General features: G+C 42.6%; 1 protein-coding gene across 1 annotated transcript in view; it reads right to left on the bottom strand.

The window, feature by feature from the left end:
* Positions 1 to 15,900, bottom strand: part of NTN4 (netrin 4) — a 450,303-nt gene that overhangs the window by 69,277 nt on the left and 365,126 nt on the right. The window contains exons 7-8 of the mRNA XM_069229091.1: positions 14,356 to 14,471; positions 5,527 to 5,595 (exon numbers count right to left, since the gene is read on the bottom strand). Of these exons, the coding sequence (XP_069085192.1) occupies positions 5,527 to 5,595; positions 14,356 to 14,471 (185 nt within the window). The remainder of the gene's footprint in view (positions 1 to 5,526; positions 5,596 to 14,355; positions 14,472 to 15,900) is intronic.

Here is a 15,900-nt window from a genome sequence, read left to right as displayed (position 1 = left end):
TACTGCTGATTGTTTTGATAGTGTTATGGTTAGATGTTTTCCAAATTAGTGTTACTAAAACCTTTGCATGAAGCCCAACATGCTAATGCTAATCTCAGGTTAGTGAGGTGTTTCTTTATGCTAGCAAACTGATGTTAATTTGCTTGCTGAACAAATGTATTATATATCTTTCTCAAATATTGCTGCTATTAATGTGTGTTTTCGCTGTTGAGATTATCATTCTTGTTGCCTTGTTCAAGTTAAGATACTTTAGGCGATATTGCCAGCCTGTGATGTTTCTTTATCTTTATCATTTGATGTTGAGACTAATTTTCGTAACTTTAGCATTGTTAATATAGGGAAATAAACCTTTTAGTTGATAACAATGGTGTGGTTATTCATGGTCAAATTAGCCATAGTGCGCTCTTTACTGACTCTATTATTGTTGAATTGTTTATTATTGATGTGTCATAACACCTTACAATATAAATGTAAACAGGTCAAAAGGTTCATCGAACTTAATCAAGGCCGAATGCTTACTATTTTTAAAGAAAATAGATAGGCCATGATCGCGCTAACACCAGTTCTGTATAGAGGACTTTACAGGAAGGCATCCTAGCTTGAAGTTTATAAACAGTGCTCTTTTTATTGATGGAAATATATAATAAATATAGTTCTCGAAACCAAAAGCAGGTTTAATTCCCTGCTGGGTAACCAACAATTGTACATGGTGCTGGTTGGAAATTCATGACCAATAGTTCTCTTTTAGTATATCCAGGTTTGAAGGATCCATGGTCTCTGGAATGGTCAAATAATCATAGCAATCAATGTAGTAAAGAGCCTTAGCAATATGTTTGAGCCATTGTATCTTTTAAGAATGGCTGCTCTCCCAAAGTTTGTGGATTGATTTGAGGTACGTTGATAAACTCGGTTTGGACCAGATCTGGTACCAGAACAAGACTGGTTTTACAGCAGCAATGGCTTTGATGTTCAAGCCCAACTCATGACTAAGAGCTGCCATTGGAGTCTCAGCGCCAAGTAGTAACAAACAGGGCATAAATTGAGTTTCAATTTCCTGGAGGCTTGTTGTCTTCCTGAATCCCCAAATCTTAGCTCCATAAAAGCCTGCTGCAAGTGCTTTGGCTTGGTAGGTCTGTAGCGCTGGCTTGATTGCTCTCTGCCCAAGTCTACTGCTGTTTGCCTCGGGTTAAATTAGTGCCAAACCTTATCCTTGGATAATCATAGGAATCAACCGGTTCTAGTGGCTGGTTGTAGACTCTGAAGGCTGCGCCAAAAGTTAACCTACATATATTTGTTTTTTTTAAAATGTTTATTTTATGTTTCTTTTTGGAACAATATATATCAAAACCTGTAAGGAGTTTGTGCTGGAAAGTTCACTACAGGCCAATGGAACGGCATTGTTGCCGAACAGCAAGATTGGAATTTTATTCCCCCCGATCGTGGGCACATCCAGATTTAAAGCTAAAAGTTGATTGCCCACATCATTGATGATAATTGGATTACACATAAAAGGTAAGCCAGAGGACTGCCTCATGATTTTTTCTAGTAATGTCACTCAGTTTACATGCCATAACTGCACTACGTTCAGTCAGACTGATAGTCTTCGAAAATCCGTTTCCCCAGGGTTAGGAGTGCCAGCGGCCAGAAGAAAGTGACCTGAGAAGCATATGACCATTGCAGGTGCTGTAATTAATGCCCACTCGCTGATCAAGCACATGCATGAAGTCATGGGCCTAATTCAATCCATGGCCTTAGACCTTTTAACATTTTTCTTGAGGATCCCTCAATAATAAAGATTCTACCTTGCTGCTGGAGCTTTTGCCAACTCTGGCTTCATTCAATTAGTTAATTACGGCACTCATAGCACTGGTCACACTTTGGATGGTATCTTTACTAACTCTGCAGATACCTATGTTCAGGATATACTTCTACTTAATTGATCAGATCATCGGGGGTGCTCTTTGTGACTTCTTTCCCCCACCTGATGATCAGCACGTAAAAGCCACAATGTGGGCCTCAAGCCTGCAGAAATTGGAACAAGATTGCTTCGGAGGAATTACAGCAAGCTCTTAACATCACTGCACTCAATATGGATCCATCCGGGAGAAGTTTTTGCTAGCTGGCTTTAGGCTGCCCTAGACATTGTAGCCCCAATGAAGGTTAAATGCCCCACTAGGAATAGAGTATCCGCCCCCTGGTACTCAGAAAAATGTAGGAATTTGAGGCAGCAATGTCCGAGACAAGAGTTAAAGTGGCACGCTAATTTAGATCCGAATGAGAAAGAGAAGCTCAAAGCTTTATTGGCCACATAAAAGCAACTGGTCTTTGAAGCAAAATCCACCTACTACACTATGAAAATAAGGTCAGCCAAAAATTCAACCAATGAGCTCTTTAAAGTCTTTCAACCCCCCGTAATAAGCAACAGGCCAAAGTCTCACAGACATTTTGTGATGACCTAGCCACATTCTTTAGGGACAAAATCTTAAAGATATATTCGGAGTTTGCCTCCTCCAGGATCTGTAAGGAGCTGAACACAGAGTCTAACATTCGATTCCCTGGACTTCCTTGCTACGTGCTTTTCCATCTATTACAGAACATCAAGTTAAAGAGCTTCTGATGAGCATTCATAGTGTTCCCCGACTGATGCATGTCCTCCTAAAATCCTTCAGCTGGTCCCGGAGCTTCTGGCAGAGTTTTTGGAGAAATTTTTCAATCATGTTTTGACATCTGGAGTTTTCTGTAGGCTCTGCAAAGAAGATATTATCATTCCTCTTCCTAAAATGCGTAATACAGATGTTGACGATTTGAAGAGCTTTCACCCAATCTCTTTGATCCTCACCCCAGTGAAAATATCCATATCAGGAACTAGTCAAATTTATCACTGATCACAACCTAGTGGACCCTGCTCAGAATGGCTTCAAGAGTGGTCACAGCATGGAATCAGCACTACCTTTTGCAGCTGATTCTATCAGAACTCTAGTCGACCAGGACGGGACTGCTGTCCTGGTATTTCTAGTCTAGTTGGCATTGTTTGACACAGTCTCACCCATATGATAGTCCAATGACTACTGCAGGCAGGTGTGGATGCCACAACACTAGAACTGTTACATTCCTTTCTCGTAGAGAGGTTTCAAAGTGTTAGCTGTGGTCAGTTTAGGGCCAAGGCTTTCCGTTTACCATTTGGGGTGCCGCAGGGCTTCTCACTCAGCCTCACTCTCTAACTTGTATGTCTCCCCTCTTGCAGTCTTAGTGAGATCTTTTGGGTTCCAGGTGTCATCCTACGCTAACGACACACACATTATTGTGTCTTTCACAGATACCTTACCTCTGATGGTTGATAAATTCAAACAATGCATGGCTGGTGTTAGCAGTTGGATGAATGTCAATTTCCTAAAATACAACGTGGATAAGACCAAGGTTGTGGTTTTCCAAGCACAGCATTCCGTTTGGTCGGAGTTGTGGTGGCCTGAATCTTGTGGCCTCTTCTTTTTCCTGTGGAGTCGGTTAAGAACCCAGGGGTTCTGTTTGACAACTCTCCTAATTTTAACCTGCAGATGTCACTAGCACTTGCTTTTTCGTTATCAGAATCTTAAGTAAATATTTCCATTTATCCCCACAGAACTTCGCAAACCAGTGGCTATTGTGTTAATTACCTCATGGCTAGACTACTTCAAACCTATATACATCATTAACAACTTCCCTCTGAATAAACTTCAGATGGTACAAAACACGACTGCATGTCTCAGACTGAACATCTCGAAATATCTTTTGGTCACAGGAGGCCTTCGAAACCTACAGGGGTTACCAGTTAGGAAACGGGTGACCTTTAAGGCGCTCAGCACAGTATTCCTAGTCCTACACCAAAGGTGCTCGCTAGCCATTAGATCATCCTTTCAATAGTACATGCCTAACAGGCACTTGAGACCAGCATTTAGCAAAAACATCAGTATCCCTAAGTTCAGAATGTTTTTGTCGCCGCTGCTAAGCTATGGAACACCTTTTCTATTCTCATTGCAGATATCAATGGCCTGATTTATACTTTTTTACCACCGCATTTGATCCATTTTTTTTACGCAAAATCAGCGCAAACTTATAAAATTCAATTATATTTAGTAAGTTTGCACTGCCTTTGTGTCAAAACATGACGGAAATGCAGCGCTAAAAAAGTTTAAATCAGGCCTTTTTCTTCTTTTAGAAAACTTTTAAAAAGTTGGATTTTATCCTCTTAGTTCAATAAATCCTTTGCCAGCAGATGTTTTTTATTTTTATTTCTCCTAGTGTCGAATTTATTTAGCTTCTCCTGGTCTCACATTTGTCAATGGGTGCTTGGATCACCTTTTGACTCAGCGCCTTGATACCTTAGGATTTAGCGTGCTTAATACATTTTATTTCATATTGAATCATTAGTGTGTGAGCATACACCATTGCCTGACACCCAGTTCTATGCCAAACCTTGGTGTACACTCCCCAGGGCATGCCAAAGAGTCGGCCTGTCTACAGGCTGTTCTGAAGTCGATAAATATGAAAACTAAAGACAAATATTTTATAAATGTGTACCTCAAACTTATGGAGTACAAGCTGGGTGCTTGGCTATTTGTACCTTCCGGCTTGCGAAAGTCGGCTTTAAATGGACATAAAAAATGTTGGTTCTCAATTCAAGCCTCTAACTGAGTTAGAGTGATTTGGCATAGATTTTTCCTGCACTGTCCAAGAGAGAGATTAGACGATAATTACCTGGAACATTCTTGGGACCTTTTTTGTGTAGGAGGACAATGACTGCAGCTTCCCAGGAAGTTGGGACAACCCAATATTTCCTTATTGCATTGTAGGCTGCCATTATGATTGGGAGCCAGGTCATTAGATTGTTCCTAGGTGTCAGATGGAATTAAACAGATGACTAAGATTAGCCGCCCTCAAAAGAATCTATCTCAGGGATATAGAAGTTTTGGCAAAAAGCACTGTAACAGCCAAGATGCATCCATTTGACATTCCAAAGGTTCGGACCCTTTGCGAAGAGCCGGCATTTGAAAATTATCGGAAGGGCTTCAGAACCTATGTTTTCTGCAAAAGCCCACAGTATAGTGCTCTCCTACCCAATGTCACTTCTGTACACCTCCCTACTGTCCTAGCTCTTCCTTGTCCATGTGCTAGAAACGACAGACTGTGTCTATGCTGTACAATAATTGAAAACAATTAGGGAAAAAAATCCTCAATTGCTTCTTGATGTGTTTCAGTCATACCTGGTGATGGTTCATCACATCTTTCTAGCCCCTTTGAACTTTTACTGGGTTTTCATGAGGTAGGACTTTCCGCATAGTTCCTTCACACAATCATATTTACTTTTTCATAACATGTTTTCAACGAAAGTTTTAAAGAAAAGGTCCGCTTTGTATGGCTTCGGCCCTGTTGCAAAGGTAGGTATGGGATATTTCAGATACACTTTGAAAACATTAAGGTAATTTTAGTTAGACCTAGAGTCACACCAGACAATGAAATACAACTCCAATTCCTTCTTTCATTACTCACCGAAGGAGTACTGCATAGCACAGAACAATTTGGGATTTCCTAGCACTTGCTCCTTGCATTCACATTTGCCTATTAAAGAAATAAAACATATTTATTCAAACTATATCTTAGCAAATATTCTAACAAAACAACACCTTCATTTCACATGCACTCTAGAATATTTGCAATTAGTATTTATTTTTTTATATTGACTTTTCTGCACAGTGCAAAAATTTTGTAAATAATGTTCAAGACAAGACACATATGATCATACAAAATAACAGCAAGAGAGAAGTAGAAATTCTACATCATGAGAGCAAAAGCACGCACAGATACGATCTTAATCTTATGGCTGCACATGTTAGCGTTTCTGTCGGCCCGAGTTCCATTACACAGTGAGGTAGGCGAGTCACCCAGATGAAATACTGCTAAACCGTTGATAAGCATACAGGAGATAAGTGCATAAAATAGATAACTCAACACATGGAAATATGCTATATGATCCTATAGGCCATGGCAGAATTATTTCATTACGTTTACAAAAGGTCGAGTGTCAGATATAGAATAGCAGCAAGAAAGAACCAAGTTCTTCACAGATGGCAATGTGAACCTGGACACCAAAATCTAAATGGAGTAAAAATCACATAAGAATAAGGAGCAAGTGCAAAAGATACGATTGCCTCCGATTGATGTGCACTCGGATCCTCTAGCCTTCCGTAACCAAAGACCAGATCCTGTTACCCCAGAGTCGCTTCCTACGTCCCTTAAGTCTGTTTAAGCTTATTTCCATATTATATATGGCCAGGAATCTGTAGCTCCAGACCGCGACTGCTGGAGGATCTCGTTTCAGCCACTCGGAAGCCATACATAGCTGAGCCACAGCCATAGCAATAAATACTAAATAAGATTCTCTTTTTAATATTTCATTGTCTACTATGCCATCCACTAAACCTAAAAGTATCAAAGGTTGTAAATGAGGACTCACAAAAAAAACACATAGGGATAATTTCTGCCTGTTCTGCGCTGCACCGCTTGCACTTGCCATCAGAGCCACCTCCCCACTCAAACATCCTTGCAGGGGTATAATATAGATTAAAGACTGTCTTAAAGCGGTGGCTCCTTAGACTTGCATTTAATAAGATCTTATCGCTAAGTTCCAAGGACTCCTGGCGCTGCAATCCTTTCATACTGAGCCTAAGAAACCACTTAGCTTCTAAATCATCTATTTGGGTCTGTACTAAAAATTCATATACAAGACTCATTATGCGCCGTTGTCTGACAGGCTCAATTAGAGGAATCTTAGTCATTGACTTCAAAACAAAATCTCGAATTTGTAAAAACTTTTTTTAAATCACACCTGAGTAAGCCAAATGATCCCTGTAATTCACTGAAGCAACAAAGCAGAGCATCTGTATAAAAATCACCTATGGACATAATGCCTTTCTGTCTCCATCTTTCTCTCACTGCCTCTTGAAAAATAGGGGGTAACAAGGCTGAGGCAGAAGTTGGTGTATAAAAATTCATCTTACAAACCTCTAGATGCCACCTAATCTGCATCCAAATCTTATATGCTGCTTTTAATACTTCGAATCTCCTTTTCTTGTAGTAGCTAGGCTCAATGTTCTGCACTATACAACCCTTCATTCCATTTCCCAGCCCCTTTCATATATCATTGGTGCCTCTGCAAGACCTACTCCATCAGACCCGCCAGTTATTAAAAAAGCCATGTGTTGTAACATGCATGCCTAATAATATAGGCTAAAGTTTGGAACTGATCATCCACCTCGTGACCATGGCAGAGTCATAAATTGTGCTGCTTTTCTTGGCTTCAGATAGCCCCACAGGAAACTAATGCATAAGGATTCTAACTTCATTAACCACCATTGGCAAACTCCAGCGGAATAGACCGAAAAAGATATAAAACCTTTGGAAGTAGACTTATCTTCAATATATTACATCTACTGAATAAAGATAAATGTAGATGATCTATTCTGTCCATGCCTAACCTTGTCTAACAATGGGGCCATGCTAATCGCCACCAGTTTATCTAATACGGCTGTAATTCTAAATCCCAGATAAACTGCATCAGGAACGACCCGTTGATCCTTAATATCAGTTTGCTCCACACATATTATCTGGGTTTTAGCCTCATTCATCTTATATCCTGAATATGCCCCAAATTGCTTTGCCAAACTCCTCAATTTCAAATAAGGTGGTAGCAGGATCTGAAGTGTATACAGTCACGTCATCTGCATATGCAAAAACTCTGTATTCTACTTGTTCTGGATGTTAGCTTTAATAGTTATACTTCTCTCAAGTGCAAATAAGAGTGGTGAGCATGGGCATCCCTGCCTTGTCCCCCATGAGATCAATATTTTTTCTGATTCCAAACCTATTGCCTGTAGCCTAGCAGTCAGAGTATTGTCTAACAACATTTATAAATCCTTTCCAGAAACCCTTCCACCCCGGAACTGACCATAAAAATACCTATGAGACTCGGTCAAATGCCTTCTCGGCATCTAATAAGATAAGCCCCAGTGGCACTTTTTGAGCTATAGCTAAGTCAAAGAGCGAAATCGCTCTCCTAATGTGGTCCACTGTGTCTCTGCTGGCGATAAACCAATGCTGTCTATTTGAAACCAGAGGCGATATAACCCTACCCCGTCTATTAGCTAAAATCTTACCATAAACTTTCCCATCCCAATTTAGTAGTGATATTGGTTTTTTAAATCACTGTGTTAGCCGTTTTCCAAGAAGGAGGGATGTGTCCCTGTCGTGCCTCTCAAAATGTTCACAGCATATCGTGACAAAGTTCTTGTAAAAATGTTTTATTGAATTTCAATGGCCTAGTGTCTGGGATGGCAGCTTTCTCCGTAGTCAAGGAATCTATCGCTTCTGAGATTTGCTCACAACGATTGGCAGATCAAAAGTAGCTTGATCCTCTTCATTTAGCCTAAATGTATCTAAGCCCAGAAAGAAATCATTGTATCCTCAAACTGGATGTTCTAAATCCTATACAGCTCTACCCTCTGGATCATTAATGGCCCTTATCCCTCCACTCACCTTCTTTTATCTGATCCGCTTAGCTAATAATCTACCAGTTGTTTCTCCATGTTCATAACATTCAAATTTATATGTATGGTATTTCAGTGCGACCTCTTTAGCTAAATACTGGTTGATTTTTGCTTTCTATTTTGCTATCTCTAGTTGCATTTCATGCACATCACAACCCGCCACCAATTTTTGAGTTAATTCTCCTTCTGCCATAGACAAATTTTTATACAGATCCTGGATCTCAGGTCCTAATTAAGAGTTTGGTGGGCGGCAGAGTTCTCCCGCCAAACTCTTTGGGTCAGGAAACCACCACTCCGGGTTTCCATGCACTGATCCTATTACAAGTTTCCCACTGACCCAGCAGGAAACAGGCCACAACATTGACGCTGGCTCGTAATCAAGCCGGCAGCAATGTTGCGGTGAGTCGCGTGCGACAGCACCCATCGCGCTTTATGCTGCATGTAATTCAGGCAGTGAAAAGCACAATGTGGCTGTCCATGGGGGCCCCTGCACAGCCCAAGCCAAGTGCATAGGTCCCCATGGGCCTCCCGGCACCCTGTCTCTGCCAGCCTTTCCATGGCAGTGGAACTGGCATGCAAAAGCCAGTGGAGAGGGGGCTCGTAATCCCCAGGGCAGCACTGCCCTGCGGGCTTACTACCACCGGCACCGCCAGGCATCCGACCGGCGGCAAACTGGCAGTGCTGGCGGTTCGATCATGCCGTGGTGGCCACAGTTGTAATATGGCGGTCGGGCCGCCACTTTGGTGGTGGTCAGACCGCCACCGTGACTGTGGTGGTCAGACTGCCACTGCAAGTGTGGCAGCCTCAAGACTGCCACACTTAAATAAGGGCCTCAGTGTATTTCATCTTTTGCAGGTTTAGACCAAAACTAAAGGTCTCCCCTCTGATCCTTGGCTTCACGGCACCCCAGGTAATCCCAGTCAGAACCGTGACCCTACTGATTTCCAAAAACTGTTCTAACCAAGACCTCATATGATCTAAACATAAGGGCTCTGATAGTAGCTTCCTGTCATGAGTATAGTTCGCCCATGGTCTAACAAAGCCATCTAGAGGAATCTCCAGAACCAATGGGCTGTGATCTGATAGAAGTTGAGGGAATATTTCCACTCCGACCTTGGGCACCTGAACAGAGGAAAGAAAAAAATAATCCAGTCGAGCCAGCTTATTGTGTGGACAGGAATAACCGGGATCTGGGCCCCTGTGTTTATCGCATTAATCTAGCAGATCATGGTCCGTCACAACAGTTCTAAGAATCAATAAACCCTTGGTATCCATCCTGAATAATTCTGTTTCCTAAAATGTTTATAATTTACATCTAAGTGTACATTTAAATCCCCACAAAGGACCAGGGTAGAGGTCCATAAGGCCAATTCCATGTTTAGTGTATCGAAGATATTTGCCTCGTCTATGTTAGACCTGTAAACAGTACAGAGAGTTAAGTGTGCGGATTCCAACTTACATTCTATAATGAGGTATCAGCCTAATTTATCCACTCATCTGTGAACAGAAGTACAAACAGAATTTTTTGCCAAAAAGGCAACCCCTCTGGATGTTACGTCCTGTTTTGTACAAGTTAACAGTGCCAGGCCTAGATTCTGTAAGAGTTCTTGCTTTCCCCAGGGAATGTGGGTTTCCTGTATATATACTACATCCGGCTGCATTGATCTTAACCCTAGAGCCACTCTGCTTCTTTTGCTTTTGTCATTTAGGCCACAAATGTGGATTGTACAGATATGCAGATTGCCCACCACCAGTCTTTTCCCAGCTAACTCCCATTATTGTCAGTATCTTAACTTTTAAAATCTTAAGCTTTACTGGCTTTCTGGTGCTTCCTGGATGTTTTATCACGCTATATGCCATCTGAGATCTCCCTTGGGGGGTCTTTGCAGTAAGCCAAGCCCCACAAATGTTTTCATCCTTGAATTTGGAATTGCATTGAATTTTTCCAATATTGCTTTACAGCAGCTCTCTCCCAACAATCTCCACTGTTTTGCTGGAAACTGTTGAGGTCCTGCCTACTTAACCCAAACCCATGCGCCTTTTAAATTTCCACACTTCCCTCACTACCGCTCTACTTTCTATCCCTGCACCCCCTGAGCATTGCCGTCCCTTTCCCCTGCCACCTCTTATAGGCATCAGGACCAAACAAAAAAGCCTGAGCCTCCTTTTCTTGAAATGGTCGTATCAGCTATCTCAGTCGCCAGGGCCTCTCCACAGTGACATGGCAGAAATCAGGTCTAATAAAGAATGATATCCCCTCATGAGAATGTTGGTTATCAGGAAGAGACAGTTCAAAATTTTTCTGCCTTAGGAGAAAGCTTCCAAGAAAAATTAAGATGACTTGTGGCTTTCTGGGATCCTGTAGATTTCGAACAGCCTTTTTAAATGGATATCTATGGGACCTTTGGACTTTGGAGTCCCATTTCCAGTGAGCGAGTTCCAGAAAAACGGCCTGAAACAACTCAGTAATAAACATACAAGTGTCTGTTCTACCTCCTACGACCTCTTAGTCTGTAGCACGACTTCACCTTCCAGAGTAGAAGCCCTGTCTTCTACCTCTGCCATCCTCTGAGAGAACTCGGCACATGCCTTAACCACCCTGAGGATCGCTCCTTGTAATTTTCTTGTTGCAGCTTGGGCTTTGCGAGTATCTGCCCAAGTTTCTTCGCGATGTGCCATTATCCCTTGTTAGACTGCATCCAGAATAACTTTATCAGGTCGATTCAATGCCCCTTCCCCAGCTCCACTCCCTGAGTCGCTTACCAAGCTGGGGATGTCTGCATAGTCCTATTTTAAACTGGCTCCTGCTTGGTCCATAGGTCTCTTTTGCTGCTGACCTCTCTTATGTATGACTGTCAGACAGGTCTCTGATACTACCAATCTAATTATCGGAGTCTTGCCCTCCTCATCAAGGGATGTCTGTGCTGTGAGAGATATATCCTTGTGAGGCCCCTTTTTGACCATGTTTCAAGGACCCTATATCACCGTCTGACCAACCTGACTGGTCTGAAAGGGGAAAAAGTGCTCCCCAGCTTCGAGGTCTCCCCAGTCTGGTGGGAGGGAGAGATCAGCTTGCACCTTTTCTCGCTTTGCCAGCAGCTTGCTATTTTCTCCGGTGCTAGTCCTTCTGTTGCCAGCACCTTCAAAACTCCTTCTATGGTCATCTGGCACACACCCGACAGTATCCCCTACCACAGAGCTCAGATACGCCATTTTCTCACCCGCAGTGGAGTGCTGCAAATAATTTAGACAGTTGTTGGGCATATGGAGTGACCCTCCTTCTGAGATTCTTCTAGTAAAGTCAAAATCGCATCCCTTTTATCTCCCTTATCCATCCCTGCCGTAGGGGAGACATCTAAAAAATGTAAGTTATCTCATGTAGGGGAGTGACCTCCGGGTGGACCTCTGTGGTGTATCTTGAACCATGGTGTTCTCAGGAGACGGCGACTGGCCCCTCGGAGCACCAGGGCCATCCCTTGTGCAAGAGTACTGTAAGCGATTATCCAGCCTAGAATTTGAAGCTTCTTTTTTAAGAAGTCAGCTACTCCCGTTGTTGATCTTGGTGCTATAGCTGCAGCTGCTGGTGCAGTAAAGGCAGAGTGCCTTCCGGACCCTTTTTCTGGATTTTACCATATTCCCAGCTCTGTCTACTGAATCCCTCTCGTCGACTGGTTTCCCTGTCTTACCGAGCCCTTCAGAGGTGAACCCTTCACCTTCTCTGAGATTGCTGGTCTTCCCTGGCTTGCCCTTCAGGTTTCTGACTGCTTTTGGTGCATACAGAGCACTAGCCCCACACTGAGCCGATACCTCGATCCCTGCCATTTAGTTTGTGTCAGAAACAGTGGCTTTTGACCCCGAATGCCGCACAGAACTTACGTCTCTCTCTGCGGCTGCTACCATTTCAAATAACCAAACTTCACTGACGGCACAGCCTCGCCAACTCTGGGGCATCAGAGTGTGCAGGTTTGTTCTTCCCCAGTAAGTATAGGGATAGGGACCACAGCTGTCTTGGATTTGGTGGGGGTCAGGTGAGGAGAGTCTGCACAGCCATCCTCACACGGCTGCCATCTTGCCCCTACAATTAGTATTTATATTGCTCCTACTACCTCCTAGATGTTTTAAATTGGAAGGTTGCCTTACACATTGTTCTCCGCCCCTCTAGTTATGTAAGCCTACTGTTTGCAATGTCTGGATTATTAATTTATACATCACTTAACTATACAGTAGTTTGACAACCAATCAAAGTGGACATGATCAACTGTACTTACAATTTATCACTGTTAAATAATAGCATTATTAGAACATTTGAATATTTAGAGCTTGCCTGAAGACAATGGAATATGTGATGGCTAGTAATGGCTGATACAGATCGTCTGCTCCAACACTCTGATGTTGAGCTTTCCATTTCCTCCTTAATTTAGGACATTGTACCAGCGGCGGTGGCTGCAAATCTCAAGATGGGGTGGGACGAAAGGGATGGGGAAATAAATAATTAAAAAAAACCTTACTGTTCCCGACGCTGACACCTCACTCCTCTTCTGGTGTCCCAGTATTCCCTGGTACACCAGCACAGGCTCCCTGTGCAATCTTGGTGCGGCTCTCATGCTATACTGAGCATGAGAGCCACACCGGGATTGGTATTAGCGGCTTGGTCTGACAGTGCACTGAAGCCTGTGCAGTTTCTCTAACCCAGCCTGAGACCGCTGGGCAAATACACATGTGCGCTTAGTGCACAGACTCCACTCCCCCTCGCCTCTCCCCCCTCCCGTGGGCCAGCCCCGCCCCTCCATGCACATGCTGCTGGCTGAGCCAGCAGCTGTAAAATAAAACAATAATGAAATATTGTTTTTTTTTTACAGCTGCTGGCTATGCGGGGGCGATGCTCCTACGCCATTGCGGCGGAGCCACCCCTGCATTGTACATTGTACCCTCAGTGTTTGGAATGTTCAAATAGCTTTGCAACCCTTCTGACTAGGTTATAAGAATTGTTAAAGGCCGTCACACACTTTATATGCCTTCACCTGCAGCTCAGACATATGGTTTAGGTTTTAGGCCTTTAATATTTGTTATTGTCCTTGGCTGAAGGCAATACAGCTTAATTAAAAAGCAAGCTTGTCATAATCAAATGGCAAAAAATGAGAAGATGCATGCTACCTCTTTGAGTAAAATATGACACAACAGTTCACAGTGAAAGAAGGGCTATTCCAGCTCACAGAGTTTAGAGTGACATTGAAAGAACACTGAACTGGCTCAAAATGTGCACCCTGACAGTTTGAATGAATAAGGAGAGTTTTGTCCATGCAGCACCAAAAATTAATTCACGTCAAAGCTCTCCCTGGTTCCATAGAAGTCGGTGGGAAACCAGGGATAGACTGTTACTTGTTCGTTTCTCTGAGAAGTCTAGTGGAAAACTGTTCTAAAGTCAGGAATAGTCCACCTTTGAAACTGCAGTGTGAGCCAGTACTGTGGAAGTGGAAAAAGGTAACAGAACTTAACTGCAATGTTTAAATAAGTCTATACTTATTTAAACATTGCCAACTTAATAGAATAGTTTTGAAAAATTCTGAGGGGGGGCCCGATGATTATTTTTTTTCCATTGGGGGGGCGCGGCATTAGCAAGTTTGAAGACCACTGCCCTACACCAAGGGACGGTAAATAATTCCGAAAGCCAGGCGGTTGAATTTTTCTCACATTAGTGTGACGTACCCTTCACCTGCTCCACAGGACAGACGTGAGCGCACGAGGCGAGAAATATGTCCTTGACCAGATCTCTCACCTGAGTGCCGAAGAGCCGAGAAACCTTGCTCGTCCTCCCAGTCCCATGTTGGTTCGCTCTCATTAAACACAGGATGAAAGTCAGGAATTTCGCGGTACCAGTCTATGTCTGCATGGCTGCAAAGAAGCGAAAGCATTTCTTAAAGACATTGACACCAATAAAATAAAACACACAGCGGATGACAATAAAAGAGAGTTTCTGTGTTCCAAGCTTTTATGCTGTACCCCGCCCAGCACCGGTTGGTTTTGCTAAATCACGTTACCATGACACCCTGTGTGCAAAATATATTTTTCTCGTTTACAAAACCCTTAATATATTTAAAATGTTTCTGTAGACTATAAAACCTCTAAATATATTTTGCTTATAAGAAATAGCAGAGAAGCCAGTGAGCGTTAATACTAATCGCCCAGGAGTGTATTCACCTCGCAGGTCTCAGGTTGAAATGAAAAGTACCAACTCAAACTTCCAGACTTCAAAGATTCATCAAGTAAGTATTAATTACTAAGCCGTGGTTATGGTCACACCTGTACAAAGCCATGAAGCTGAAGAATACGGGTTTTTATTATAATTGCATACAGTGAAATGTCGAGAAATCCACTTTTGAGCGGCTCAGGAATAACATCCCAATTAGAGCTACCGTTCCGGCGTTTTTCATGAAGGATATTCAATCCCTGGGTGGTTGAATGCTCTAGTAGTATAATATCCCTTCTTCCACTTAATATAACAGTTATAAAAGCCCTCGCCCTTGTTACATGCCCTCGCCTACAGCTCATGCCTATAACTCGGGTTCTGCCTTTAACAACCGTTCTAGCTCTTGGCGGCGGTGGATAACGCTTAATTATTGGATAGTCATATACTTGAGGAGCTCATCATTTTCTGCTTCAAAAAATCCAGTATTCATGCGTGTTTTTCCAATAGGAAGAAATTAGGTGCAGTGGGGGAGTTGACAAGATGAATTCTGATGACATAAAGTGCCCAGTGAAGGCCAAGTATTGAATATATTGGAAGATGACAGCTTTCAGATAGAGGCTTCTACTGACTTGCCAAAAGTAATCTAATTTTTCTCATTTAGGTTTTAAGGTCTGCTAAATCACCATCACGACAGTAATGCTCTGGTATCCTACTATCTTGCTGAGGACCTGCCAATTATGTGGTTAAAAGATGACCCACAGCAAAGATATGCCAAGGTTAGTCATTGCTTAAGATAAAAAGGTTCAAAACTCTCCGCTGACGTGTTTATCTCTAGCAACTTGAATATTGTTCCTGTCTGCATTACATCAACTCCAACTAGCTTTCACCAGGAGATAAAGACACTCTTTTTAAACGAGGTTATTCTTCACTTTAGACCTGTATTGATGTATAAAAGGACGCACATTTGTGAGTGGTTAATTGTTTATTACAAATGTGCAACAACACAGGACCTGCAGCTGGATGAATGGTCAGTCACAGTCGCGGCTCGCATTTAACAGAAGGGGCGGGGAGGAGGTAAAAAAAAAACTTACCTCTTCGGTCGCGTGCCGCTCTATTCGCTCTGCTCTATCTCCT

The sequence above is a fragment of the Pleurodeles waltl genome, chromosome 4_1, assembly GCF_031143425.1.
Source record: "Pleurodeles waltl isolate 20211129_DDA chromosome 4_1, aPleWal1.hap1.20221129, whole genome shotgun sequence".
NCBI classification, from domain to species: domain Eukaryota; kingdom Metazoa; phylum Chordata; class Amphibia; order Caudata; family Salamandridae; genus Pleurodeles; species Pleurodeles waltl.
The sequence above is the reverse complement of the archived record's forward strand: the minus strand, read 5'-3'. Positions and strand labels throughout refer to the sequence as shown.